Genomic DNA, 27,833 nt, shown 5'->3' with positions numbered 1-27,833 from the left:
CGCTGAAATCGCGCTAAAATCTAGCTAAAATCGCGCTGGACAGAAAAAAAAAAGGTGAGCAGGCTGAGTTTTCCCCGCGGTGAAAAACGGGTCCGTCTAAGACGTGCACCAGAGGCAAACGACTCTTAACCTCCATTCTGAGGTAGTTTAAGACACCAGTGCAGGATTGGAGAAGGAGACTGTTGGACAGGCGCTCACACGGAGGAGAGAGGAGAAGCTGAGTTGTGCAGAGAGGTGTTTCAGCTCGTGTTTGACTGCAGAGAGGCACTGGTAGGATCTAACGTGCCACCTAGCACATGTAGAAGTTTAAGTATTGATATAATTTGCAATTGTTAGTGAAATAGTAATTTTATTGTGTGTATTTTAGGTTATCAACCTGTTAACTAAATCCTGGAAATAATAAAAATCCCTAAGAGGAGGCAAAGTTTCATCTGTTGTGGGGAAATTTACTAAAATATCCAGAGTTTGGGAGTGGATACAAGCGCCCTAATTGTAGTCACAACACAGGCTTTTTCAAGTTAAGCCAAGAACTGAAACGAACCTGAGATAACTTGACAGTTGATAACCACCAAAGTGGGGTCCTTAGTATCAAACAACCTGGAAGAAAAATGGCAGAGGAACTCTTTGGTAAAACAGTGGATGAGCTAAAAAGATGGAGGACTGTTGCAAAAAGTGCCCTGACCAAGCAGGCTAATTTTCTCAGTAGAGGTGGCCATAACTTGACTGAATCAGAGCTCAGGGAAGAGTTTAAGAAGCTTGATGATGCAGCAAGAAAAGTCTGGGAAACCAATGATGACTACAGGGCTGGTCTACTAGCTGAGAAAGAGGCTAAAGCTGAGTTTGGTGAGCAAGTGACACTTGAGGAGCAGATAGAGAATGATATTGAAAACACAGTCCAAGAATGTAAATCAAGATTGGATGAAGGAAGGAAGATTGTTCAGACTTATCTTTGGTCTAAATATGGGGAGGCTCAGCTGCTGACTGCTATTCAGGAAGCTGAAAAAGCTTGTGATGATGCAACTGCTATCCCCGCAAATGGTACCAATTGTGATGGCTATGACGTGCAGCTGGATATTGTGGACAAGTTGATTATTGAGACAACTAAAGCACTGTCAAACTGGGAGCAGTGGATTCCCGAAGCAGAGAAAGTTAGTCTTGGGAACAGAGTAAAGTCGTTTAAAGTAATTGGCAACAGGCTCCAAGCAAGAAGAGTTGAGTTTGTTACAGCACGGAGAATTGCAGAGGAAGAAAAGGCTGCTACTGTACTTCGAGCATCAGTTATGCCTGCCATGCCAGTTATCAAACTAAAACCCACTAGTGTACCTAGGTTCTATGGCAACAGAAGGGATTTTCATCATTGGAAAAAAGACTGGGAAAGCCTGCAAAAGCAGGGAGAGCCAACTGGATCAGCAGAGGTTAAGAAAATTCAGCTCCTTGACAGTCTAGATGACAAAATCATCAGAGACCTTAGGCTTTCAACATACAACACAGCTGGTGACATACTCAGAGTGTTAGAAAACCGGTATGGAAACAAGTCCTCAATTGCAATGGAAATTGTAGATTCTGGATAGCCTGGAGAAGATTCCAGCAGTGCAAGAAAGCCAGCCTAGGAAGGTGATAGACCTAATCCGCACAGTGGAAAAAGCCCTGGTAGACCTCACAGAGTTAGAGGACACCGGAGCCATTAAGAACCCCTTGGTAATCAAGTCCATAGAGAGCAAACTGCCAGACTCTGTGAAAAAGGATTGGCTTATCTTCATGGTCAACCCCAGTAATGGTGTCAAGCCAGACAACCACTTTGACAACCTCCTGAAATTTCTAAAGACACAAGAAGAGGTCTTTGAGAGGCTTGAACAGCTTGGAGTCACAGAAAAACTAGAGAGACCAGATAAGCTAAACAGGAAATTGGAAAAGAAATATGCTTCTACAAAAAACACAAAAAAAGATGAGTCAGAAGATGGGTGCAGTATCTGTGGAGCAGATGGCCACAAGAATAAAGTCTACTTTTGCAAGAAATTCAGGAGACTTCGGCTCTCCGAAAAGAAGGATGCTGTTAAAAAACTCGGAGCATGCAGGAAGTGCCTTGGGTGTCACGAGACTGATGACGGCTGTAAAGACACCTTTCTGTGCAAGAATAAAGACTGCAGAAAGGGCAGCTGTTCAGACCACCACTTTTTCCTTTGCCCAAAAGCAGAAGAAAAAAGAGCCAAAGATGGAAATGGCACAAGGACTAGTGAAAGAAAAGTCAGGCTGACTGAAGAGCAAGAACGTTTCTTAGCTGAACTCCCTCCAGAAATGGCAGAAAAGTGCAAAAAGGCTTTTACCAATAAGACTAGCATGACAGACTGCAGTAATCAAAATCAAATAGGACTTGTGAAGGAAAAAGGACTTCAAGAACTCCCTGTCATTATGATGCTGCTGGAGGTTACAGCCAATGCAGGCCAGAGAATTGGAACTCTAATAGATCTTGCATCAGACACCAATTACATCACCCATGAGGCCGCTGATAGGCTAAGACTCAGAGGTGAAGAAGTCACATTAGTCGTGCATGGGGTTGGTGGAATGACCATGCAAGAGAGAACCAAGAGGTATCTTCTCAGAGTCCGGGTCAAAACTCCCAAAAGAACAGAGATTGCACATGAGATAATTTGCCATGGTTTGGATGAGATTGCCAAAGTACATCAAGGTGTCACTCCTATGCAACTGAAAAGGTTCTTCCCAGAGGCCGAGCTTGAAGAGCTAAAAAGACCCGAAGAGATTGAACTCCTTATCAGCCACCGGGAGGGCAAACTCGCACCACAAAGAGTGAAAATTGTGGGAGATCTTGTCTTATGGGAAAGCCCACTTGGAAAGATTGTGGGTGGAGCACACCCTGACCTATTTGAGGAGATAGAGGTTGCAGCACATGAATCCAAGACACATTTTGCCCGCTCTATGAGATTAGCTGCAGTCAAGTATGAAGAAAAAGTCATACAACCCAGGCTTTTGTGGCTGCCACAAAAGGCCACGGCTAGGACTGTGAGTACAGCTGTTGGAAGCCGAGAGTTCCTTGAATGGTGGCGGTGGGACAGTATTGGGGCAGCTTGTGAACCAAAGTGTGGAGGTTGTCGCTGTGGAACCTGCCAACCAGGAGGGAAAGAGATGACCTTAGCAGAGGAAAGAGAACTCGAGGTAATCAAAGAAGGGCTCACATACATCAAAAAAGATGCTCACAGCAAGACACCCCATTGGGATGCAAAGTATCCATGGACTGAGGATCCAGCTTCTCTTCCCAACAACAGAAGAGGAGTGGAAGCAACTTTCCTGAGGACAGAAAGGCAACTCATTAAAACACCTGAGTGGAAGGCTGCCTACACAGCTCAAGTCCGTGACATGGTGGAGCGGGGAGCTGCGAAAAAACTCACAACTGAAATCAGCAGCTGGAAGGGACCAGTGTGGTATGTGAGTCACTTGGTTGCTCCAAACCCCCATTCAGTAACAACTCCAGTAAGGCTTGTATGGAATAGCAGCCAGAAGTTTGAAGGGTTAAGCATGAATGACCTTCTGCTCAAGGGGCCAGATGTCCTTAATCCAATCAGAGCAGTATTACTAAGATTCCGGAAAGGGGTACATGCAGCATTAGGTGACATCACAAAAATGTACAATTCGGTGTGGTTGGAAGAGCGTGAAATGCACCTTCACCGCTTTCTTTGGAGAGACAGTCCAGAAGAAGATTTAAGTGAGTATGCCATTACTAGAGTCAATATCGGAGACCGACCAGCAGGGTGCATTGCTCAGTTAGCTATGAGGGAGACAGCCAGACTGCCCGAATTCACTGACCTTAAAGAGGCGAGGAGAGTCCTTGAAGAGGACAGCTATGTAGACGACATTCTTACCTCTCATAACAGCAAAGACATTCTGGACAAGATAGTTGGTGAGGTTGAGGAGATTCTCAATACTGGTGGATTCTATCTCAAGCCATGGGTTCGGTCAGGGCAAAGTGAGGAGACATCAGCTGCAGAGACCACTGATGCAGAAAGATCAGCTAAGGGGAGCAATGCCTTGATACTTCCAAATCAAATGAAGGATGGGGAAAATAAAGCTCTAGGAGTTGGATACCTCGTGGAGGAGGACAAGCTTTATTTAATGACCTCAATTAACTTTTCAAAAAGGAAAAAGAAGATGAGGTTAGGTCGGGATCTCCATGAAGGTGAGGTGAGAGAAAACACTCCTAATCCCCTGACAAGAAGGGAATTATTAAGTCAAGTGGCTGGACTTTATGACCCAATCGGCCTTGTCACACCAGCCAAACAAAAAGGTGCTGTTCTGGTGAGAAAGGCTTTCCAGGAGGTGGGATCACGAAATCTGACACGTGACACATGGGATAATCCACTTTCAGAGGGCCTTAGAGAGGATGCAGTGAAACTGTTTGTGGAATATGTGCAACTTGGACAGATTACATTTCAGAGGAGTCTTACACCAGCTGGTTGGAAAGGAAAGCCATGGGGAGTCACATTCTCAGATGGGAGCGAAAGTGCTTACGGGGCTGTGGCATACCTAAGGTGGCAAACTGACCAAGGAATTGAGGTCAGACTGATTGAATCCAAAGCCAAACTGACACCACTGAATCAGAAGGGGGAGGCTGTTAAAGCGGAGATCTGCGGTGCAGTCTTTGCAACTCGACTTCGGAAGTATATTGAAAGGCACAGCCGAATGGAAGTAGAACGCTGGCTCTACCTAGTGGACAGTCGGACAGTGCTGGGAGCAATTCAACGGGACAGCTACGGATACCAAACCTTCTTTGCCAATAGGATTGGGGAAATTCAAAAGGACAGCTCAATCAGTGATTGGTGGTGGATTCCAGGAGACTTCAATATCGCTGACATCATCACCAGAGAAAGTTCTCCTGAAGACCTAAATGAACATTCTGTATGGCAAAGGGGACCAGAGTTCCTGAGAAGGCCTGAAGAAGAATGGCCAAAAAAGTCAGCAAAAGAGGTTGCGGTTGATGCCAGAGAGGATATCAGCAAGCTTCAGAGAAAATCATTCTCTGCTGCAATAACAAGAAGTCAAGCTAATAAACCACCAGAAAACATGGCAAGACAGGGAAATAGTTTGGAAGAGTACAACCAAAGCTCAAGCACTGAGAGAACAGTTAGAGGAAGAGCACCAGCTCCCTCGATGGTCAAGACACTTATAGACGTTACAAGGTTCAGTAACTTGCATAGATTGGTCTCTACTGTTGCCTGGGTTTGGCAAGCTGCCAAGAAATGGCTAAAGTTAAAAAATCAATCCGGTGAAAAGGCAAAGTGGGAGGTTACTCTTCAAAAGAAGGCGACTAAAAACTTGACAAAAGAACTAGTGCTGAACGTGAGGGAGCGTGAAGATGCTTTCCGGGATCTGGTTCTGTCTGCTCAAGAAAATGAAACATTTTCTGTCACTACCCTTAACAGGTTGGTGGTGTACAGAGAAGAGAGCTCTGGACTGCTACTGTGTGGAGACAGAGTCCAAAACTTCAGTGAAGACAGAACAGCTGTACCAGTTCTACCACATAATGCATGGATATCCACATTACTGTGTTTGGAATCTCATAAAACAAACCATGAAGGAGTAGCAGGAACTCTCCTCAAAATGAGAAAGAAGGCTTGGGTGATAAAAGGCAGAAGACTGGCAAAGAGAATCGTAGATAGCTGTATTATCTGCAGAAAAGCCAGGGCCAGGAAGTGTCGGCAGATCATGGGTGACCTTCCACCTGAAAGATCAACACCATCCACCCCGTTTGAGTTCACCACTTTAGATCTCTTTGGCCCTTATGAGGTGAGGGATGAGGTGAAAAAGAGAGTAAAGCTCAAAGTGTGGGGAATCGTCTGGTGTTGCATGGCATCACGAGCCATACATGGTCAGTGACCAGTCTTCTGAAGGTTTTCTGTTAGCCTACAAGAGATTTACAGCTTTGAGAGGGCACCCAAGAAAGCTTTGGTCAGATCCAGGGACAAATTTCACGGGAGCAAAGCCTGCACTTGGAGAGCTTTATTGCTACCTTGATCAGTTGAATAAAACTGAACTGGAGAGAGAGGCTGCTAAAAATGGAACAGAATGGCACTGGCACATCCATCCTGCAGATTCTCCTCATAGAAACGGAGCTGCTGAAGCAGCTGTGCAGATAATAAAGCGAGCTCTGCAAAACCTAGGAGGAGATGGTAGTTTGACATGGGGAGAATTCCAGACTTTCCTCTACATGGCAGCCAACTTGGCCAACGAAAGACCTATTGATGCCAGGATACAAAGTAGAGAAGACTCTGTTGAGTACATCAGCCCCAACTCACTACTGCTGGGACGAACCGGACCCAGAGGAGACCCAGGTGACTTTAGTTTTCAAGGGTACCCTTACAAAAGGCTAAAGGCTATTCAAGAGGAAGTGAACAGGTTCTGGAAGAAATGGTGTCAATTAGCTGGGCCGAACTTGTTTGTGAGGAACAAGTGGCATACAAAAGAGCGAAATGTGGCTGTTGGAGATTTGGTCTGGCTTGCTGACCAGAATGCTTTAAGGGGACAGTACAAGATAGCCAGGGTAGTCAGTGTAAATGCTGACAGTAAAGGCATTGTGAGAGATGTCAAGGTCAGAACAGTCCCAAGCTACCCAGTCTCAATGGCAAAACCAGCTAAGAAGGGATTCGCCAATAAAGGTGACAAGGCTACCAGACAACCCTCCACCAAGATCCCTGCCACAATCCTTCATAGGGATGTTAGGCGTCTGATTGTCCTACTTGCTGCAGAGGAGCAGGAGATGGACAGTGACTTTACCAGAGAAAGGCAACCATAGTGAGGTGACCTCCTTGGGTTGACACCAGGAGCTCAAGTGGGAGGTGTCAAGTAAAAATGTAAATAAATAAATAACAATAATGGAAAAAGAGAGAGGGCGGAGCTAAGTGTGAGTGAAAGTGAAACTTAGCAGTGTACCAAGAGCCAGTGTCTGTAACTAACTATGTTCTGTTTAGTTAAAAATTAAGTTGATGTTCGGCAAATGGAATGCCTTCTTTGAAACATGTGACTGAACCGCGCTGCTGCTCGCGCTGCGGACTCGCGGTGCTCTCGCTGAAATCGCGCTAAAATCGCGCTGGACAGAAAAAAAAAAGGTGAGCAGGCTGAGTTTTCCCCGCGGTGAAAAACGGGTCCGTCTAAGACGTGCACCAGAGGCAAACGACTCTTAACCTCCATTCTGAGGTAGTTTAAGACACCAGTGCAGGATTGGAGAAGGAGACTGTTGGACAGGCGCTCACACGGAGGAGAGAGGAGAAGCTGAGTTGTGCAGAGAGGTGTTTCAGCTCGTGTTTGACTGCAGAGAGGCACTGGTAGGATCTAACGTGCCACCTAGCACATGTAGAAGTTTAAGTATTGATATAATTTGCAATTGTTAGTGAAATAGTAAATTTATTGTGTGTATTTTAGGTTATCAACCTGTTAACTAAATCCTGGAAATAATAAAAATCCCTAAGAGGAGGCAAAGTTTCATCTGTTGTGGGGAAATTTACTAAAATATCCAGAGTTTGGGAGTGGATACAAGCGCCCTAATTGTAGTCACAACACAGGCATTTTCAAGTTAAGCCAAGAACTGAAACGAACCTGAGATAACTTGACAATGAGTTGCAAAGGATAAGGTGCTATCTAACCAAATACCTAGATATTTGTATTCAGTGACCTGGCATATTGTATGCCCTCGCAGGTTGCTATGTCTTGAAGTGGTGGAGAGGCAGGTACCTTCCTACTAAACCACATGAGCCTGGTTTTAGAATAGTTTATCTGTAACTGTAAGGTAGAGAAGAACTGTTGAACACTATGAAAACTCTTTTGAAGTGTATTGGTTACCGACTTTGAAGATGGACCTATTGCATAGAGAACAGTTTCATCAGCATAGAGGTGCAACAAAGAGGTTTTGATGAAAAAAGCAAATGTCATTCAGGTATATAGAAAATAAAGTAGGGGCCAAGAATTGAGCCCTGAGGAACGCCCTTGGACACCAGCAGTGAATCAGATAGCAGTTTATTAGATTTAACATGCTGAAATCTATCTATGAGATAGCTTGAAAACCACGCTACAGAATGAGGTGTGAAACCGATGCTGTCCAATCTTTTCAGAAGAATCAAGTGATTAACGCTATCAAAGGCTTTTGCCAAATCAATAAAAATTGCTGTGCAATACTGTTTGGAGTCTAGGGCAGAAATAAGGTCATTGAGGATTTTGAGTGTAGCGGTGACACAGCCGTAACCTGATATAAATCCAGACTGAAACTCAGACAGGATGTTGTAGGTCTTCAGGTAGTTGGTCAATTGCTGGTTAACAAATGTTTCCAACACTTTTGATAAACACGGTAACATAGAGATTGGCCGATAACAACTAGTGTCCGTCTGATCTCCTCCTTTAAAGAGATAGCGTACTAAAGCTGTTTTCCAAACTTGTGGAAAGTTAGCAGTGTGTAAAGACAAATTAAAAAGATCTGCAATTGGTTTTGCAGTTATAGGAGCTCCTATCCTCACAAAGAACGGGGCCAACTCATCTAATCCAGCAGGTTTATTACCATCCAGTTTAAGCAACTCATCCAGCACTTCACCCACTGATATGACCTGCAAGGAAAAGCTCTGAATAGGGCTCAAAGGTCTCATGGAGTCCTTAGAGTGTAAAGATAAGGATGACTTGGGGGATAACTGAGTGTAGGAAGTACTAGGGATGCAGGGGAAGTTACTAGCTTCAGGAGTAGGTCCAGAATTTACAATATGTTGGTTTAAAATGTTAATCATTTGCACCTTATCAGTAATGATAGGACCATTTACACTGATTGAGTGGGGGAGCTGGACAGGGGGGTTATTTTCAAGGTCTTGAACTGTTTTCCAGAATCTTTTTGGATCAGGGTAAGATGCACATGCAGGCAGTGTGTATTCTATTTAATTTAATAATCAACTTACTCTTTAGCATTTTCAGGAACAACTCCTTGGAAACACAGAGCCATTCCCGGCTTGAGCCCATCAGTGATTGGTCTCACACAGGGAATTGCCTGTAGCAACACAAACAGTGTTCACATTTCCACACACATCATGACACAGAAGAAGATCCAAGAAAAAAATAGTCATTTAAACATGACAAATGAAGCCATTTGTAATTTGATTTTATGTAAATTGTATTTTCTCACAGGTTTTAGAACTGGCTGGACCATTTCTGACTGGAATCTGGAAAGGAAAACTGAAGAGGTTTTCCAATTCTGAATAAAAGAGAAAAATAAACAGAATTGCTCACCAAACTTTTTAAAAAATAATAATATGAAAATAATTTATTTAGAGGATTATGTCTAAAAATCTATCTAAAAACAATTATTGTGTCTTACACAGAAAATGATCAAATGACTTACTTTAATCAAACCAAGCATGTTCATAGAAACATCTCCACGGATCGTAAGTGCAGATACTTTCTCCAGTGGAACGCGGTGCTTAAACATGCAGTGCTGCAATCCATTTACAATCACCTGTAGAAACATTAAAAACCTCTTGTGTAATTTACTATGATTCATTTTATAGGAGAACATTTTTTCCTGTGTTTTAAACACTGTACCTCATAGCCCTGAGGCGTGGTAACGAAAAACATGGTGAAGGGAGCTCCACTGGTGAACGGCCCGACTGAAGCTGATTCCTCACTCTCCCACTTCCCGTTCCTGAAGCTGTTCAGAGTCACTTTCTGACCAATGCAGGGCTTGAAGTGGAGAGCGTTGTCATCTTCATTAGATGGACCAGTCTGGAGATTTACCTCAAACCTGAAAAAAGGACCAAGACGAGTAAAAAAAAAAACAAAAGTATCACATACAGTCAGTGTTTAGTCTGTTTAAATTTCTGAATTATATTATTAAATTACTCTTTAGCATTTTCAGGAACAACTCCTTGGAAACACAGAGCCATTCCCGGCTTGAGTGCATCAGTGATTGGTCTCACACAGGGAATTGCCTGTAGTAGACAGAAGATTAAATTATTTCAAACATTACCAGTTTAGTCATGTGTTATTTTAATTTTATGTGAAAGTTATTTACTCACAGGTTTGAGAACTGGCTGGATCATTTCTGATTGGAAGTTGCTCAGAGAGAATGAGGAAGTGTGCCAATTCTGATTCAAATAAAGAAATAAACACAAAATCAACAATGATCCAAGAGAAAGTAAAACATGAGTTGATGTGTCTAATAGTGCTGTTAAGGGCACTGCTGTTCTGCTGTTTGATATGATGTGTGTAGGATTTTATTCTGGTCCTCAGTTCTAAAGTTCAGAACATCGGCCAAGAAGAGCCGTTTAGTTCTTCAAAGGGTCATTAATCAGTTTTAATATTTTAAACGTTAATTTTTCTGTGCTTAATTAATTAAAATTAAAAGCAATACTACCAAATTCACAGTTTCAAAATGACCCACAAATATGACAATTTATAAAGAAACTGAGAGCATTACTCACTTTAATCATACCAATCATGTTGGCAGAGACATCACCACGGATTATTAGTGAGTTTATTTTCTCCAGTGGGATGCGGTGCTTAAACATGCAGTGCTGAAATCCGTTTACATAAACCTGTAGAGAAATTTAAAATATCTTCTGTAAATCACCATCACTAATTTTATAAAAGTACCTGTGTTTTAAACACTGTACCTCATAGCCCTGAGGCGTGGTAACGAAAAACATGGTGAAGGGAGCTCCACTGGTGAACGGCTCGACTGAAGCTGATTCCTCACTCTCCCACTTCCCGTTCCTGAAGCTGCTCAGAGTCACTTTCTGACCAATGCAGGGCTTGAAGTGGAGAGCTTTGTCCTGATCATTAGATGGACCAGTCTGGAGATTTACCTCAAACCTGCACAAGATATAAAAAAGTAAAAAATAAGCATAAATTGTATGTAGTTAAATGTAGGGCATCTTTTTATTATACCTGATAATTTAGATACTTTAATTCTTGTATTTGCTCATCTTGTCTGCATGTTATTATTATTATTATTTATTTATTTATTTATTTTAAACCTTTATTTTACCAGGCAAATCATTAAGTACAACTTCTTATTTACAATGGCAGCCTGGCAAGAGGCACAGCCTCTCGAAAAACATACAACACACAAACAACGCAGCATAGAGAGAGAAAGAGAGAGTGGGGAGGAGAGGAGAGAAAAAAAAAACATTTATAAGGTGTCTGAATTACTGCAGTTACAACATTCAGTGGGAAGACCCGTTAATAGCACTTTTAAAAGCGGACTTGGGTATAAAAGCAGTCATTTTTAATGTTTTTTTGTAATGCGTTTCAGTCTCTAGCAGACACAGACTGAAACAAAGATAATCCAAACACTGTGTTTGTTTTAGGGATTTTCAGTGAGATGAGTTGGGCATTGCGAGTGTTATAATAAGAGGATGACAGTTGTAGCAGATCCTAAGAAGGGTTTTGTAAATGAGCATATACCAATGAGAGGTACGACGGATGTGTAATGATAGTGGTGAGTATTTAAGGGTGTGTTTGTGGCAAAACGAATAGCTAAGTGATAGAGAACATCAAGTTTTCAAAGATGACTATCACTGGCAGACCTGTATATGACATCACCGTAATCAAACAAGGGCATAATTGTCAATTGCACTTATGTCACTTTAGCTGAGCGGGTTAAACAAGAACACATTCTATAAAGGAGGCCAATTTTAGATCTAATTTTAGACTGTAATTTAGTGATATGAGTTGCAAAGGATAAGGTGCTATCTAACCAAATACCTAGATATTTGTATTCAGTGACCTGGCATATTGTATGCCCTCGCAGGTTGCTATGTCTTGAAGTGGTGGAGAGGCAGGTACCTTCCTGCTAAACCACATGAGCCTGGTTTTAGAATAGTTTATCTGTAACTGTAAGGTAGAGAAGAACTGTTGAACACTATGAAAACTCTTTTGAAGTGTATTGGTTACCGACTCTGAAGATGGACCTATTGCATAGAGAACAGTTTCATCAGCATAGAGGTGCAACAAAGAGGTTTTGATGAAAAAAGCAAATGTCATTCAGGTATATAGAAAATAAAGTAGGGGCCAAGAATTGAGCCCTGAGGAACGCCCTTGGACACCAGCAGTGAATCAGATAGCAGTTTATTAGATTTAACATGCTGAAATCTATCTATGAGATAGCTTGAAAACCACGCTACAGAATGAGGTGTGAAACCGATGCTGTCCAATCTTTTCAGAAGAATCAAGTGATTAACACTATCAAAGGCTTTTGCCAAATCAATAAAAATTGCTGTGCAATACTGTTTGGAGTCTAGGGCAGAAATAAGGTCATTGAGGATTTTGAGTGTAGCGGTGACACAGCCGTAACCTGATATAAATCCAGACTGAAACTCAGACAGGATGTTGTAGGTCTTCAGGTAGTTGGTCAATTGCTGGTTAACAAATGTTTCCAACACTTTTGATAAACACGGTAACATAGAGATTGGCCGATAACAACTAGTGTCCGTCTGATCTCCTCCTTTAAAGAGATAGCGTACTAAAGCTGTTTTCCAAACTTGTGGAAAGTTAGCAGTGTGTAAAGACAAATTAAAAAGATCTGCAATTGGTTTTGCAGTTATAGGAGCTCCTATCCTCACAAAGAACGGGGCCAACTCATCTAATCCAGCAGGTTTATTACCATCCAGTTTAAGCAACTCATCCAGCACTTCACCCACTGATATGACCTGCAAGGAAAAGCTCTGAATAGGGCTCAAAGGTCTCATGGAGTCCTTAGAGTGTAAAGATAAGGATGACTTGGGGGATAACTGAGTGTAGGAAGTACTAGGGATGCAGGGGAAGTTACTAGCTTCAGGAGTAGGTCCAGAATTTACAATATGTTGGTTTAAAATGTTAATCATTTGCACCTTATCAGTAATGATAGGACCATTTACACTGATTGAGTGGGGGAGCTGGACAGGGGGGTTATTTTCAAGGTCTTGAACTGTTTTCCAGAATCTTTTTGGATCAGGGTAAGATGCACATGCAGGCAGTGTGTATTCTATTTAATTTAATAATCAACTTACTCTTTAGCATTTTCAGGAACAACTCCTTGGAAACACAGAGCCATTCCCGGCTTGAGCCCATCAGTGATTGGTCTCACACAGGGAATTGCCTGTAGCAACACAAACAGTGTTCACATTTCCACACACATCATGACACAGAAGAAGATCCAAGAAAAAAATAGTCATTTAAACATGAAAAATGAAGCCATTTGTAATTTGATTTTATGTAAATTGTATTTTCTCACAGGTTTTAGAACTGGCTGGACCATTTCTGACTGGAATCTGGAAAGGAAAACTGAAGAGGTTTTCCAATTCTGAATAAAAGAGAAAAATAAACAGAATTGCTCACCGAACTTTTTTAAAAATAATAATATGAAAATAATTTATTTAGAGGATTATGTCTAAAAATCTATCTAAAAACAATTACCGTGTTTTTCGGACTATAAGGCGCACTTAAAAACTTTTAATTTTCACAAAAATTGACAGTGCGTCTTATAATACGGTGCGCCTTTTGTATGGATTTTACTCGTCAGGTTGTAAGGAGCAGTAAACACACACTCCGTGCAGCGTTATAGAGAGTTTCAGTGCTATACAGAGTCCAGAGCCGTGCAGCTCCGAGGCTGGAGCAGCAAATAGCATTAGCTATGTTGCTAACCGCTAAGCTAGCTAGCTTATTCACTGTTCAGAGATCAGTATTATCTAAATTTTACCCGTCAGGTGTAAGGAGCAGTAAACACACACTCCGTGCAGAGCCGTGCCGCTCCGAGGCTGGAGCAGCAATAAATAGCATTAGCTCGATGCTAACCGCTTAGCTAGCTAGCTTTTTCACTGTTCAGAGATCAGTATTTTCTAAATTTAGCACTTTTAATACTGCTGGAGCAGTATTATTAGAGTTAGATGCTAATCGCTAAGCGTTCACCGTTCAGAGGTGAGTTATCGGCCTGTAAGTCTGTGCTGCTTTGCCTGGCTAGCATTAGCTAGATGCTAAGCGCTAACTCTCTCAGAGGTGAGTTTTATCAGCCTGTAATCTGCTTGTTTACCGTGTTAAAACAAGCTACGGGGGACGAATCGCTAGCTAATATCTCACTGTCTTACCAGAACACGCAGGATTACTCAGTGTAACGCTGTCGTTTAAGTTTGGGTTAACTTTACTAGTTTAGGTGACTAGCTAGCGTGCTAGCGGATAGCTATGCTAACGCTGGTGCAGCAAGCCTTAGTGGACATCTGGAAATCTAAGCTTATTGTAAATAAACTGAAGCACGTTACTCACCCAAATAAACAGTTTTCAGGAGAGGAATCTGTGTAGATTAATATCCAGCACTCGTTTGACTTTGAAAGAGCTATATTTTGTATACTGAGACGCTCCACCGGCAAGCGACCACCCCCGGTGGGGGAAGGGAAACATGGCGCCACCCCTGTTCACTTTGATATAGGCACCCTTTCTAGTGTCACTTAACGCGCCTTATAATGCGATGCGCCCTATGTATGGAAAAATAGCAGAAAATAGGCTTTCTTTGATAGTGCGTCTTATAATACGGTGCGCCTTATAGTCCGAAAAATACGGTATTGTGTCTTACACAGAAAATTATCAAATGACTTACTTTAATCAAACCAAGCATGTTCATAGAAACATCTCCACGGATCGTAAGTGCAGATACTTTCTCCAGTGGAACGCGGTGCTTAAACATGCAGTGCTGCAATCCATTTACAATCACCTGTAGAAACATTAAAAACCTCTTGTGTAATTTACTATGATTCATTTTATAGGAGAAAATTTTTTCCTGTGTTTTAAACACTGTACCTCATAGCCCTGAGGCGTGGTAACGAAAAACATGGTGAAGGGAGCTCCACTGGTGAACGGCTCGACTGAAGCTGATTCCTCACTCTCCCACTTCCCGTTCCTGAAGCTGTTCAGAGTCACTTTCTGACCAATGCAGGGCTTGAAGTGGAGAGCTTTGTCATCTTCATTAGATGGACCAGTCTGGAGATTTACCGCAAATCTGAAAAAAAGACATGAAAGAGTAAAAAAGGATATCATAAATTGTACATAGTATACAATTGTACAGCAACTTTTTATTATACCTGATAAACAAGTGTACTTTAGAGACTCTAATTCTTGTATTTGCTCATCTTGCCTGCGGGTAAGATGCACATGCAGCCAGTGTGTATTCTATTTAATTTAATAATGAACTTACTCTTTGGCATTTTCAGGAACAACTCCTTGGAAACACAGAGCCATTCCCGGCTTGAGCCCATCAGTGATTGGTCTCACACAGGGAATTGCCTGTAGTACACAACACAAACAGTGTTCACATTTCCACACACATCATGACACAGAAGAAGAAAATACACTGCCTGACCAAAAAAAGTTTCCACCTGGATATAAGTAAGTAAATGATGTGGGGTTGATCCTGAAGTTGGTCTGCAGGTTTAGGTTCAGCAACAGTATGTGCTGAAAGAATGAGGACAGCTGACTACCTGAATATACTGAATATAGACCAGGTTATTCCATCAATTGATTTTTTCTTCCCTGACGGCACGGGTATATTCCAAGATGACAATGTCAGGATTCATGGGGCTGGAATTGTGAAAGAGTTTAGGATTCGGGGAGCATGAGATCATCATTTTCACACATGAATTTTTCACCACAGAGTCCATTGAGAATCTTTGGGATGTGCTGGATGGAGAAGACTTTGAGCAGCAGTCAGACTCTACCATCATCAATGCTGCAAGATCTTGGTGAAAAATTTATCCAACACTGGTTTAAAATTTATCTTTTAACATTGGAGAAGCTTATTGAAACAATGCCACAGTGAATGTTTGCTGCAATCAAAGATAAAGACGCTCCAACCAAATATTAGAGTATGTGACCTTTTTTTTTTTGGTGGCAACTTTTTTTTTTTTTTTTGACAAGCAGTGTATTACCCAGAAAAAAATACTAATTACAAATTAGGGCATGTATAATTTAATTTTTATATTAATTTATTTACTCACAGGTTTGAGAACTTGCTGGGTGATTTCTGTTTGGGAGCTGGACAGGAAATCTGAAGAAGTTTCCCAATTCTGAATAAAAAGAGAAAAAAAAAACAATTGCCAACAGGAAAAAAAAAGAAGATAATTTAACAAGTGGTAAAATCACAAACAATTATCATATCTCTCGTGTAAAAAATGATAAAAATGACTTACTTTAATCAAACCAAAGATATTCAGAGAGACATCCCCAAAGACCACAAGTGTGTCTATCTTCTCCAGTGGAAAGCGGTGCTTGAACATGCAGTGTCGCAATCCATTTACATACACCTGTAGAAACATTGAAAATCTTTCCTACATGCAGGTTTTTCCCTGTGTTTTTGACACGCCGTCCACTCCAAAACAATGTTTTATATCAATTAACACACAGCTTTTCGAGAAAGACTTTCAACCAGGAGATTTTGGAGTGGACATGGTAAACTTGTTTACATTAGCTTAGCTGAATATAAATGAGTTTCTGTTGTCTTTGTGATTTGCAGATTAATAACATTTTTACAGCTTAATTCAATGTTACTCTCACGTTACAAAACACAGCAGGGGCACCACAATGCACTAAGTTCAGTTTTTCTGAATCCTCCTGTTATGCAGCAGTACGCTTTTTAGTTCCCCATGGGGAATGTATTTTGCTCAAATGTTGATGTCTCAGGAGACGTATTTGTGACTCTCACTAAGGTTTCATTTAGAGATCAGCTTGCTCACAAATGTTATTTCTAAAATTGTTTAGGAGAAATACCATTAGAGCACAATGAGACATGAGATACTTATGAGGTGGGAAAAGGAGGAGTTTTTGGATGACTTTGTGTCTATGTTACATTCTGTCTCTCTTTAGTAATGCTGTTATATGTTGACTGGTCAAAGTATTAAACTATTAAATTAAAATATGTAGTGAAGTAAAAAGTGAAAGTAGAAAAAAATCATAATACTGCAACTTTTACTGTTACTGTTACTGTTGCATGTTGACTGGTGTCCAAGAATCCAGTTGACTGGTCTCCATGATTCCAGTCAAACTAATTCCATCTTTGTGCCTTCCTCCGAGTTGTTGACCACCCACCAGTCTAAGCCAATACTGAGGTATTTTCGATGTTCTCTTGTCACCTGTCTGGCCAGACTAATGGAAGTCAGAAAAGCTGAACTAGTTGCTCACCCTCCTCTACTGATTGCATCAAAATTTATATGAACTCTAACTAGGAAATTTCTAATGGACTCTATTTCTAGTGTGACTATTTACCTGAATATATTAGACATATGGATGTAGAATTAATTTTAACTTTTATTTATAAGTTGTCTGACCAGAGGAGGATGGCCCCCCTTATATATTAGCCTTGATAGTACAAGTGGTAGTACAAGGTACTTCTGAGTCTTGGTTCCTCCTAAGGTTTCTTCCTCCTCCAGCTCTGAGAGAGTTTTACTCGCCACTGTTGCTCCCTGGAGGTTCTGTGTTGTATGTTCTGTGCTTTGTATGATTCTATGCGCTGCTACCACATTTTCAGCCCACCAACAAAGGATATCAAACCCACAACCTTGTCATTGATGGGCCAGTACTCTAACCCCTGAGCCACCACTGTCCCAACTGCTGAGCTACCACCGTCATTGAGATTGGAACTAAACCTCAAAAGGAAACACATGTGAGATTACTGAGCTCTCTATCTCAGGAAACACATTTAAGCAGCAGGAGATTTATAATAAAAGTCTCCCTTGCTCCGTCCTGCCATCTGGTCACATTGTTGTTTAGGAGAAACTACAGCGATATTAAGGAGAGACTTCTTGATTTTTGGCTCTATTCTTTAGCCTGTAGTTGATGTTATTTTGTAGGAGGTACAATCAACCCTTACTGGGCTGGCTTATATATCATAGCATTTTCAAGCTGTATTGTGTTTCTGTGTGAACAAAGATGTATTTTTTTAAAAACAGACAAAAACCTTTTTAAAAATATCCATATTCATGTGGACAGAGCCTTAGAGCAATGTTTTCCCCCCTGTGCTTTAAACACTGTACCTCATAGCCCTGAGTTGTGACCACGAAAAACACAGTGAAGGCTGCTCCCTTGGTGAACGGCCCGACTGAAGCGGATTCCTCACTCTCCCACTTCCCCTTCCTGAAGCTGTTCATGGCCACTCTCTGACCCATGCGTGGGTTAAAGTGAAAGGCTCGATCATCACTATTAGATGGCCCAGACTGGAGATTTATTGTAAAGCTAAGAAAGGAGAAGAATAAATGAATTAGTGCTTAAATAAGTAAACAAAAATCAATTTTAGCTATATATGTAACTATTATTAAAGTTTAAATATTATTCATACAGTCTGCAACACTGTACCTACAAATAAAATACAAATAAGTAACTGTTCTTTTCTATATTTGCTGTAGTACACAAATGACACCTTACTCTTTGGCATTTGAAGCAACAGTTCCTTGAAAACACAAAGCCATTCCTGGGCTTATCCCTCCAGAAAGTGGACTCGTGTATGGCATGACCTGTAGCAACACAAACAGGCATCAGGTTTCCACAGTCATCACTGGGACATGGTAAAATAGCCTTATTCCAGTAAAACTACTCATTTTAATAATGAATATTTTGTTTTACAGCTACTTTAAGAAAAGATAAGTTAATGTGGACTTCATTTACTCACAGGTTTGAGAACTGACTGGACCATTTCTGATTGGAAGTTGCACAGAAAGAATGAAGAAGTGTGCCAATTCTGATTTAAAGTAAAAAAAAAACAAAACAAAAAAACACACAAAATCAACAGTAAGCCAAGAGAGTAAATGTGTAATAGTGCTTTAATGAGATTAAAATATGAATCTAATTAATTACATGCTCTGTGAATAATTAATCCGAATTAATTACATTCATCGCTTTATTCTTTTTTTTTAATCAAAAGCTTCTTGCCGATCTGGTTAGATTAGAATAGGTTTTGCTGTTTGATACGATATGTGTATAGTATAGTGTTTCTCTGGTCAAGAGGACCAAGCAGTGCCGATTCATTCGCTTCCATCACGTTACAGTGACCAGAACTGTAGCGCCAGGTCAAGAGGCAGGAAAGAAAGGTGATTAATCAGCATTAACATTTTTATCATGTTGGTTTTTCTTTGGTTGATTAATCATAATTAAGTTAACTGAGGTAATTTGACAGCAATAGGATATAAAAACAGACCCACAAATATAAAACTGTACAAAGGAATTGAGAGCATTACTTACATCAATTGTACCAAGGAGATTCACAGAGACATCCCCACGGATGATTAGTGTGGTTACTTTCTCCAGTGGTACGCGGTGCTTGAACAGGCAGTGCTGAAATCCATTTACATAAACCTGTAGAGGAATTAAAATCTTTTTGTAAATCACCATCACTAATTTTATGAAAGTACCTGTGTTTTAAACACTGTACCTCATAGCCCTGAGGCGTGGTAACGAAAAACATGGTGAAGGGAGCTCCACTGGTGAACGGCTCGACTGAAGCTGATTCTTCACTCTCCCACTTCCCGTTCCTGAAGCTGTTCAGAGTCACTTTCTGACCAATGCAGGGCTTGAAGTGGAGAGCTTTGTCATCTTCATTAGATGGACCAGTCTGGAGATTTACCGCAAACCTGCACAAGATATAAAAGAATAAAAAAAATGCTCTTGTTGTGAGTTGTGAGGATTTTTGAATATTTCTGTACTGCTCTGTTAAGCTGTTCTTTAATGTACATTCTATTGCAAAATAAATAGAAGCTTACTCTTTGGCATCTACAGGAACAACCCCTTGGAAACACAGAGCCATTCCCGGCTTCATTCCTCCAGAGAGAGGTCTCACAAGGGGAATCTCCTACATTAAAAAAAGGAGATGATAAAAATATTAAAAATTCACAATTGCCTTTCATTAATTAGCCATGTGTAAATCAGTTAAATGTGGACTTTATTTACTTACAGGTTTGAGAACAGGCAGTGCCATTTCTGATTGAAAGTTGCTCATGAAAAATGAAGAAGTGTGCCAATTCTGATTTAAAAAATGACAGAATTGTGACAGAAATTAATTACAGAAAACAATCATTGTTACTGTTTTTTTTAATGTGACAATTTCTTTGAATGCATTTGATATGAGTCGATTAACAGTCCCAGTTATTGTTTTTTTTTATTTATTTAAAATATTTTCTACATTGTAGATTAATATTAAAGACATGAACTTGTCATCCACATTAATCTCCTGATCTAAAGCTGATGAACTGAGATGGTGATTTGAGGTGATTTAATTGGGATGAGCTGGAGCTTCACAGCTTGAAGGAAAAACAGCAACTATTGTTCAGCACCTCCAGAAACTCCTTCTTTCAAATTTAAATACCAAGAGGGTGCAGATCTGTACTCAAAGATGAAATGTGCTACTCTGGTTTGTTTTCCACTTTTTATTTACAGAACAATTCTGTATGTGTTCCTGTATAAGTTTAATAAAGTCTTATATATTAAATTTACAATGTAAAAAATCTGAAAAAGGAAGAAAACACATTAAATGAGAAGAGGTGCCCAATAAAGAGCCTAGATTTTATGACTGTTAAGTCTGACTGTAATGTCTAAGTATATGTCATATTTTACAAAAATATAAGAACAATACTCACTGGAATGACACCAAAGATGTTCATAGAAACATCTCCACTGATCATAAGTGCTGTTACTTTCTCCAGTGGTAAACGGTGCTTGAACATGCAGAGCTGCAATCCATTTACATACACCTGCGTAAACAATGCAATTTAAAGTAACTTACATAGCCCATAATGGCTGACCTATTTAATCTAATGTCTTATAGTTTTCCAAAAAACATACCTCAAAGCCCTCGGCTTTAATTACAAAGATCATGGTGAAGGCTGCTCCCTTTGTGAAGGGCTTGTCTGAGGCTGATTCCTCAATCTGCCAGCTTTTACTGCTAAAGCTGTTCAGGGTCACTTTCTGACCAAAGCAAGGCTTGAACTGAAAGGCAGTATCATCACCACCAGACTGCCCGGTCTTGAGATTAATCTCAAATCTGTTAACAACATATAGAGTCCAATCAGTTGAAGGTGAACATACAGTATAATGCTATGTACATATTTCAGTGCAATGCATTCATGCATTACACTTCCACTAATCATCCATTAAATCTAAATTAGTGTAGAATTTGAAATGTACAGTAATTTTAAACTAGATCATCACATACTGCTTGGCCTCTTGAAGAACAAGCCCTTGGAAGTATAAAGCCATTCCTGGTCTCATCCCAACAGAGATTGGGCCCATGTAAGGAAGTTTCTGGTTAAAAGCAATGCGCAAAATTAGTGATCTGAATAAAACAAACTGTATAACTGAGAACATTTTATCCAGCTATAAAGCTTTTTTTTTTTTTTTTTACTTACAGCATTGCTGACAGCATGAGCAATCTCTGAGTGCGTGGCTGGTACAGGTTTCTGTTCCTTAAAAAAGGAACAAGTGCTCCAGTTCTGAGGGAAGGTAAACCCATCAAACACAACAAAGAAAAAAACAATTATTACTTAAAGTTAAGTTAGTATTTTTTTAGTCAAATTTTGCTACAGAAAATTTGTCCAGAGAAGAAAAAACACTTGCTTGTATGAAACCAAACATGTTTATGTTGACATCTCCTCGAATGTCAATTGCAGACACTCTCTCCACGGACATGCGGTGCTTGAATGTGCAGTGCTGAAAGCCGTTCACATACACCTGTAAAAATACAGCACGTTTTCTTCAATTAACACATTACTATTTAGTTATATCTTTTGCGTCTGGAAGATAATGTAAAATACACACCTCATAGACATCAGCCTTAATCACAAAAATAATTGTAAAGGCTCCTCCCTTTGCAAAAGGTTTGTCTGAAACTGATTCTTCATTCTCCCAGGCTCCTTTCTTGAAGCTGTTCAGGGACACTTTTTGACCAATTTGTGGCTTGAAATGAAAGGCGATGTCATCACCAGCAGACTGTCCAGTCTTTAAATTGATCTCAAATCTGCAAACAACAAAAAAAAGAGCCAAATCACCTTCCCAACAGTCTATTTTCATGCCTTGCGCCTGTGCCGTTTAAATAGTAACAATGCTTGTGAATATATCTGATAGATGTGGTGGTCTGAAAGTGAGGTGTATTCAAGTACATTTCTGGCAAATTGCTATCTTGGCATTGGAAAGCACAGGTGCACCAATAAATGAATACAACCTAGACAGAAGTCAACAGTCATGTCTGTTGCCATCTTGGCATTGAATTGGGCAGAGTGCACCTAAGACCTCTACTTATTATGCACAGATTGAAACGCAGCATGCACAAACCCATACCACATGGCAGAATACAGGATACATTAACACAAAATACAGGTAATTGTCATATTACTTTTGTTAGTGTGAAATGAGCTGCTGGGGCACCTTCACAGCATAAACAGGCACAAGCACAAGAAGCACAGAAGTGCTGTGGCATAAAATAGCAATCTGCACACCTATACTTTATTAAGAGAATTAGTATATGACTTTTGTACATTTTGAGCTGTGCACAGCACTAAGTCAAGCTGCACAGTGCGTGGTTGACGGCTTAACTATAGATCATTAAATAGGACCAAGAATATATAATTCTATGAGCATTATTGGCAGTTCTTATTAGTAATATGCTGTGTCCATTAAACCTATTAAAAAAAAAACTATTACATTAATAAATGCTGTTTACAGTTAAACAATAGGAGAACGTACTGGTTGGCTGTTTGAGGAACAACTCCTTGTAAATACACAGCCATTCCTGGTTTGATCCCACCAGAGATTGGGCCAACATAAGGAATTTTCTGTAGTAAGGAAGCAAAACATACACAATGCAAAAAGTGACTGACAATGCAGCAAATCTCTTTGATTACTTCATTACAACCAAATACCATCCTAAAAACACACGAACAGTTTGTTTTTACACATTTTTTTGAGCTACAATTCTACAGCAGGTGAAACTTACTGGATTGTTGACTGAAAATGAAATCTCTGAGGCTGTGGTTGGTTTTTGTCCCATAGATAAAAGGGAAGAAATGCTCCAATTCTAAAAAAAAGAAAAAGTAAAACCAGATCAGCTTAACAATGAGAGAACATTATATTTTTATCTAAAGTGTGTACAATCAAAAGTATTGACATTCATTACTCTGTAGGCAGAAGTATAGATACTAGAGTTTAAGCAAAAGAGTAAAAGTACTGGAATCAAAACTACTTCAGGTATAAAAGAAAATGTAATGTAAAAGGAAAAAATATCATTAAGAACAAAAGCTTAGTTCCCTCCACTTGATCCTTAAGTGCACTACCCCTCCCCTCCCTCCCTAATACACATTTTTCTAAAAGCCATAATAACCATAACATTCTATTAAAATGTTAATGGAAATATAAATGTGGGATGCGCTAGGCTGTTTGCTGTTTCAGCTGCATATATGCTGATTGTAAATGAATGTATTATAGTAGATAGATTCTGGATGGAAAGATTTATCTGGATAGGGGTTTTATTGAAGGATGAGAAGCCGGAATGAAAAGGAGTTGAAATGAAACAGGATTAACGAGGCTATTTTTAAAATGTAAGGAGTACAACGTTCAGATAATTGTGTGAAAATTTAAAAATAATGACTCCAGTGAAGTATAGATAACCAACATTTCTATTTAAGTAACTTAATGAAGTATTTGTACTTCATTACTTGAAACCTCTGCAATTTACCAACATTCCAATTACTGCTCTGTGATGTTCTAGACCTCGATTATCTTCTAAAATATCCTATAACAGGAAATAGTAGCAAACTGAATAACACCACAGTTTTATGAGACAAGGGTTATTATGCAGCTTTTTTTTCCCAAGGGTGACTAGGCCTGTCACGATAACATTTTCAGAGACGATATATTGTCCCCGAAATTATTGTGATAAACGATAATATTGTCATTTTAAAGTGCCACTATAGAAAATGCTTTTTCCTGCTTCTGCGCTCCCAACGGTGCTTTAAGACAATGTGGCACACTAATAATATACTAGCACAATACTATTACACCATTTTACAGTTAAACTAACTTTATATTAATAAGAGCAGACATTGGGCTCCCAATATAAAAAATAATTTAATATCCTAAATAACTAAAACAAATAAAGTACACCCACCCTGGGTTCTGAAAAACTGCACTAAATATTAAACAGACCCTTATTCCAAAAATAAAGTAACAACAAATAGATTAAAGAAACATTTAACATTAATTATTTTTTAAAAACTCTGAACACATGGGCACTTGCAGATTTCTTTTTCTGATCGTATATGTATATGCTGTAAAACACACATTAGCTTGGTCCATATGATCAAATACACACAGATAGCTCAGCAGGCCAGAGCTCTTCCTATAAATGCTATACATTTTTTAATTTAACCATTAGACAAATTCTGAGCAAGAAACACCAGCATGTTTAGCGTGTGGAGGCTTGAGGCAGGATCTCTCTGGGGGAACAATTTTTATACAGTATTCAGCTGGATGAATTGGGCTGGATGGTTGTGCTTTAAATAAGATCTCAGGTTAGTGATATAGCCAGCTTTTGTTTCCACTGTTGTAAAACCTTTTAAACATACCGGCTGATTTGCGCTGATGGTTCTCCTCGCTCATTTGGCTTAAAGCCAAAATACTCCCACACCGGAGCCGTGAAATGTGACTTTAAAACACAGCCCATCCCAGACTAAACTTCCTCACATGTTCTCTAAAGCTGTTTAGTTTTGAGAAAGTCCAATTAGCCTCGAATACATTTGCTAGCTAACACATCTCCACACACACACACACTCCCCGCTGTGTGTGCGTCACCACTGCATAAACTCTGTGTGCACTCAGTTCCTAACCGATAGATGTCGCTGTCTGACAGATCCGGCTGTTATCAACGTCGGCCAAAAACAAATTAGCGTACAATAAGTCGATAACATAGTTTTGCAACAGGCCTAAGGGTGACAAAGGTAGAATTTACAGCTGCCAGGGCAATGACCATGTAATTTACAGCTGGATTTAGGAGTGCGCCATATTGTGTTGTATGCAATGATATCATCAACAAAAACCCTGAAATATTGTGAGATGATTTTAGAGCCATATGGGCCACCAGGGTACAACTCTTTTGTTCGTAATATTCTAGCAATGACGGTCTGACAGGTGACTGTTGTCAGGGTTTTAATCAGTCAGTGATGCACCTGTGTTCTCTGTTGCCAAGATAGAAATAAGTCAGCAATTTACCTGAACACACCCCACTTTTAGACCACCATTCTCATTGGTGTAGATATATTCACAAGCACTGTTGCTATTGAAACGATGCAGGTGCAAGGCGTAAAAAAATAGACTGTTGGTGGGGTGTAAGAAAGCAATGAACATTGCGATGCACCCTGCAGTTTGTGTTTTGGTACAGTGGATTTAGAAAGGGGGATAAAAGAATGGGTGGGATGTTTGCACAACTTGCTTACGCTTACTGGTCAAAAGAAATGACTTAATCCAGTTTTAAAGGAATTGTAGACTGCGCCATAAAACACGCCAAATTTAAAAATTAGAAGCTTTTCTTTCACCAACAACAAACGTTTACTTACGTCAACGAAATTGAAAACATTCATGATCACATCTCCACGAATTTCCACTGCGGACACCTTCTCCAACGGCATGCGGTGCTTGAAGAAGCAGTGCTGAGATCCATTTACATACACCTGCACAAATAAAGCAAATATCCTTTACAATTTGACTATTTTACTTAATGGAAATTGTGTCCATGATGTCAATTTAAAAAATCATAGCCCTGTTAATGTCTATGTGAATAACATTCAAAAGCAATTGCTTTTTTTTTTTGGCATCATCTATAAATGCAATAAAGAAACTTACCTCATATCCCTCAGCTTTGGTGACCACCCACATAAAGAATGGTATTAGCTTGATAAAGAGCTTGTCTGAGGCTGGTTCCTCACTCTCCCACTTGCCATTCCTGAAGCTGTTCAGGACCACCTTCTGACCACTGAGGAGCTTGAAATGGAAGGCAACATCATCGGCACTCGACTGTCCGGTTTTAAGATTTATCTCAAAGCTGTAACAAATAAAGGCATAGATATTTTTCTATATTTTTAACATGTGTTTTAATAAAAAACATTGCTATGAGTATATTACAAATAAGAAACATGTATCAGTATTGTGCTGTATAATTTGTAGCTTCTCTTAAAAAGTGTTTGCAAAACTTACGTCTTTGCAGCTAAAGGAAGAACCCCTTGGAAGAATAAGGCTTTTCCTGGAATTAATCCCCCAGGGACTGGGCATACATAGGGGGTTTTCTGTGGTGTGTAAAAAACAATGCACAAGTATTATTATGATTATTATTAAAGATACATATTTTCCTAATAAGTCATTAGGAAAAAATGGCATACATTTATGAGAAATTAAAAAAATTACATTAATGTTCCAGCAACATTTAAAAATAGAACTGATTGTGAACAGTCAATAAATGTTTCTCTCTGAACATGAATATGATTACTGTAAAAATCAAGCTGCTTCCATTCTATTTTAAAGACAAATCAATGCACAATAAAGCATTTTGCTGTTGGCAGTTTTGATGAACACAACCGGTCAAAAGTTTTAGAACATCCTTATTGTTTAGTAGTCCCGTTAGCCCAGACAAACTGCTTTTTATTTTCTTATCTTAGAAATAACTTTGAACTACTTCACCTGCCAGACGTCTGACAGAGTTCAGTAACACAATTTTTTCCAGCACTGCTTTACTACAGACAAAGGCTTTGGATATTGTCAATTTTTAACCAAATAATAGTTTGCTTAAATAACCCTTTCTTTTAACAAACAATCCATGACTTTTTGCAGGATTTTCTTTTACTAAATACTTTTATGATATACCTTTTTATGTTTTTCAGTTTTTAGTTAATTTGTTTTCCATAAAGACCCTGGCAGCAAAATTTTGTACACTGGATTTTGTACCATTTCCGGTTATTGACTGGACTTGAGGAGCTTAAATGTCAAAAAATGGAAAAATACTTTTGACCAGTAGTTAAAATAATTTTCTACTTTCAAAAACAATTAAACAAAATAATTAAGGGCAGAACTTACAAGCTCGATAACCTTCGGCAAGTGAAGGCCAGAAAGTAAACCGTGGTGAGAGTGGTGTTCCTCGCGCGAGCCATGGTGAGAGTGGTGTTCCTCGCGCGAGCCATGGTGAAAGTGGTGTTCCCCGTGTGAGCCACGGTGAGAGTGCTGTTCAGAGTGTGAGCTGCATTCGGAGCGGTGTTCAGAGCGTGAGGACTGGCGGTCACCGTGGTGCGAACGGTGTTCGCCGTGGTGATGACCTCGTCTCATCGTAAAACTCCTGTTGAGAAGAAGTATGGGCAGATACACTGATCAAGCAGAGATTCTGTAAGCACAGAATGAGTATCACAGTTCACATGTTTGGTTTTATAGAGTATGAGAGGGTGGCAGCTTCTGACCCCAGGCTGATTGAAGCCCTTAGGGAGCTCTCACAACCGATATGAACTTGTTTGATCTTGGTAGACCTCTGGCAACGAGCTCACCTTACCTAAACTCAGCTGGAATGCCTTACTTGTTTTACAATACTGGTTTCACATCCCTTTATTTTATAATGTCAAAGCATTATTATTCTTACACTGCCCTAGTCCCAACTCCTTAGGAAATAAATGTATGTTTTTACAAAAGTATTAAGTGTTTTCAAATATGTTATCCAGCTTTTGTTGGAGTAACTGTCTTTGTTGTCCAGAAAAGACTTTCTACTAGAGAATTGCTGTGAGTAGTGACGCATTAGTGAGGTCACAATGTTTTATAATCACCTTCCC

The 27,833-nt window shown here is 39.8% G+C and overlaps 1 protein-coding gene across 10 annotated transcripts in view; it reads right to left on the bottom strand.

Annotated features, from left to right (window-relative positions):
* The window catches only part of lgals4 (galectin 4), a 72,418-nt gene extending 45,033 nt beyond the window's left edge, over positions 1 to 27,385 (bottom strand). For 8 of the 10 annotated variants that reach the window (XM_049473590.1, XM_049473593.1, XM_049473591.1 and 5 more), the window contains exons 1-34: positions 27,097 to 27,384; positions 26,224 to 26,312; positions 25,873 to 26,071; positions 25,587 to 25,700; positions 22,973 to 23,053; positions 22,723 to 22,811; positions 21,799 to 21,997; positions 21,598 to 21,711; positions 21,390 to 21,473; positions 21,197 to 21,285; positions 20,827 to 21,025; positions 20,622 to 20,735; positions 19,940 to 20,008; positions 19,749 to 19,837; positions 19,421 to 19,619; positions 19,231 to 19,344; positions 18,662 to 18,730; positions 18,418 to 18,506; positions 18,030 to 18,228; positions 16,191 to 16,304; positions 15,999 to 16,067; positions 15,200 to 15,288; positions 14,806 to 15,004; positions 14,606 to 14,719; positions 13,250 to 13,318; positions 13,026 to 13,114; positions 10,650 to 10,848; positions 10,458 to 10,571; positions 10,053 to 10,121; positions 9,877 to 9,965; positions 9,580 to 9,778; positions 9,380 to 9,493; positions 9,164 to 9,232; positions 8,940 to 9,028 (exon numbers count right to left, since the gene is read on the bottom strand). In XM_049473590.1, coding sequence (XP_049329547.1) covers positions 8,940 to 9,028; positions 9,164 to 9,232; positions 9,380 to 9,493; positions 9,580 to 9,778; positions 9,877 to 9,965; positions 10,053 to 10,121; positions 10,458 to 10,571; positions 10,650 to 10,848; positions 13,026 to 13,114; positions 13,250 to 13,318; positions 14,606 to 14,719; positions 14,806 to 15,004; positions 15,200 to 15,288; positions 15,999 to 16,067; positions 16,191 to 16,304; positions 18,030 to 18,228; positions 18,418 to 18,506; positions 18,662 to 18,730; positions 19,231 to 19,344; positions 19,421 to 19,619; positions 19,749 to 19,837; positions 19,940 to 20,008; positions 20,622 to 20,735; positions 20,827 to 21,025; positions 21,197 to 21,285; positions 21,390 to 21,473; positions 21,598 to 21,711; positions 21,799 to 21,997; positions 22,723 to 22,811; positions 22,973 to 23,053; positions 25,587 to 25,700; positions 25,873 to 26,071; positions 26,224 to 26,312; positions 27,097 to 27,342 — 4,130 coding nt within the window. In that variant the 5' untranslated portion in view covers positions 27,343 to 27,384. Of the gene's footprint in view, positions 1 to 8,939; positions 9,029 to 9,163; positions 9,233 to 9,379; positions 9,494 to 9,579; positions 9,779 to 9,876; positions 9,966 to 10,052; positions 10,122 to 10,457; positions 10,572 to 10,649; positions 10,849 to 13,025; positions 13,115 to 13,249; positions 13,319 to 14,605; positions 14,720 to 14,805; positions 15,005 to 15,199; positions 15,289 to 15,998; positions 16,068 to 16,190; positions 16,305 to 18,029; positions 18,229 to 18,417; positions 18,507 to 18,661; positions 18,731 to 19,230; positions 19,345 to 19,420; positions 19,620 to 19,748; positions 19,838 to 19,939; positions 20,009 to 20,621; positions 20,736 to 20,826; positions 21,026 to 21,196; positions 21,286 to 21,389; positions 21,474 to 21,597; positions 21,712 to 21,798; positions 21,998 to 22,722; positions 22,812 to 22,972; positions 23,054 to 25,586; positions 25,701 to 25,872; positions 26,072 to 26,223; positions 26,313 to 27,096 lie in introns of all 10 variants that reach the window. The other 2 variants (XM_049473589.1, XM_049473594.1) reach the window with 2 other exon arrangements.
* Between the last annotated feature and the right edge of the window lie 448 nt (positions 27,386 to 27,833).

Source organism: Astyanax mexicanus, unplaced genomic scaffold, assembly GCF_023375975.1.
Source record: "Astyanax mexicanus isolate ESR-SI-001 unplaced genomic scaffold, AstMex3_surface scaffold_40, whole genome shotgun sequence".
NCBI lineage: Eukaryota > Metazoa > Chordata > Actinopteri > Characiformes > Acestrorhamphidae > Astyanax > Astyanax mexicanus.
The sequence above is the reverse complement of the archived record's forward strand: the minus strand, read 5'-3'. Positions and strand labels throughout refer to the sequence as shown.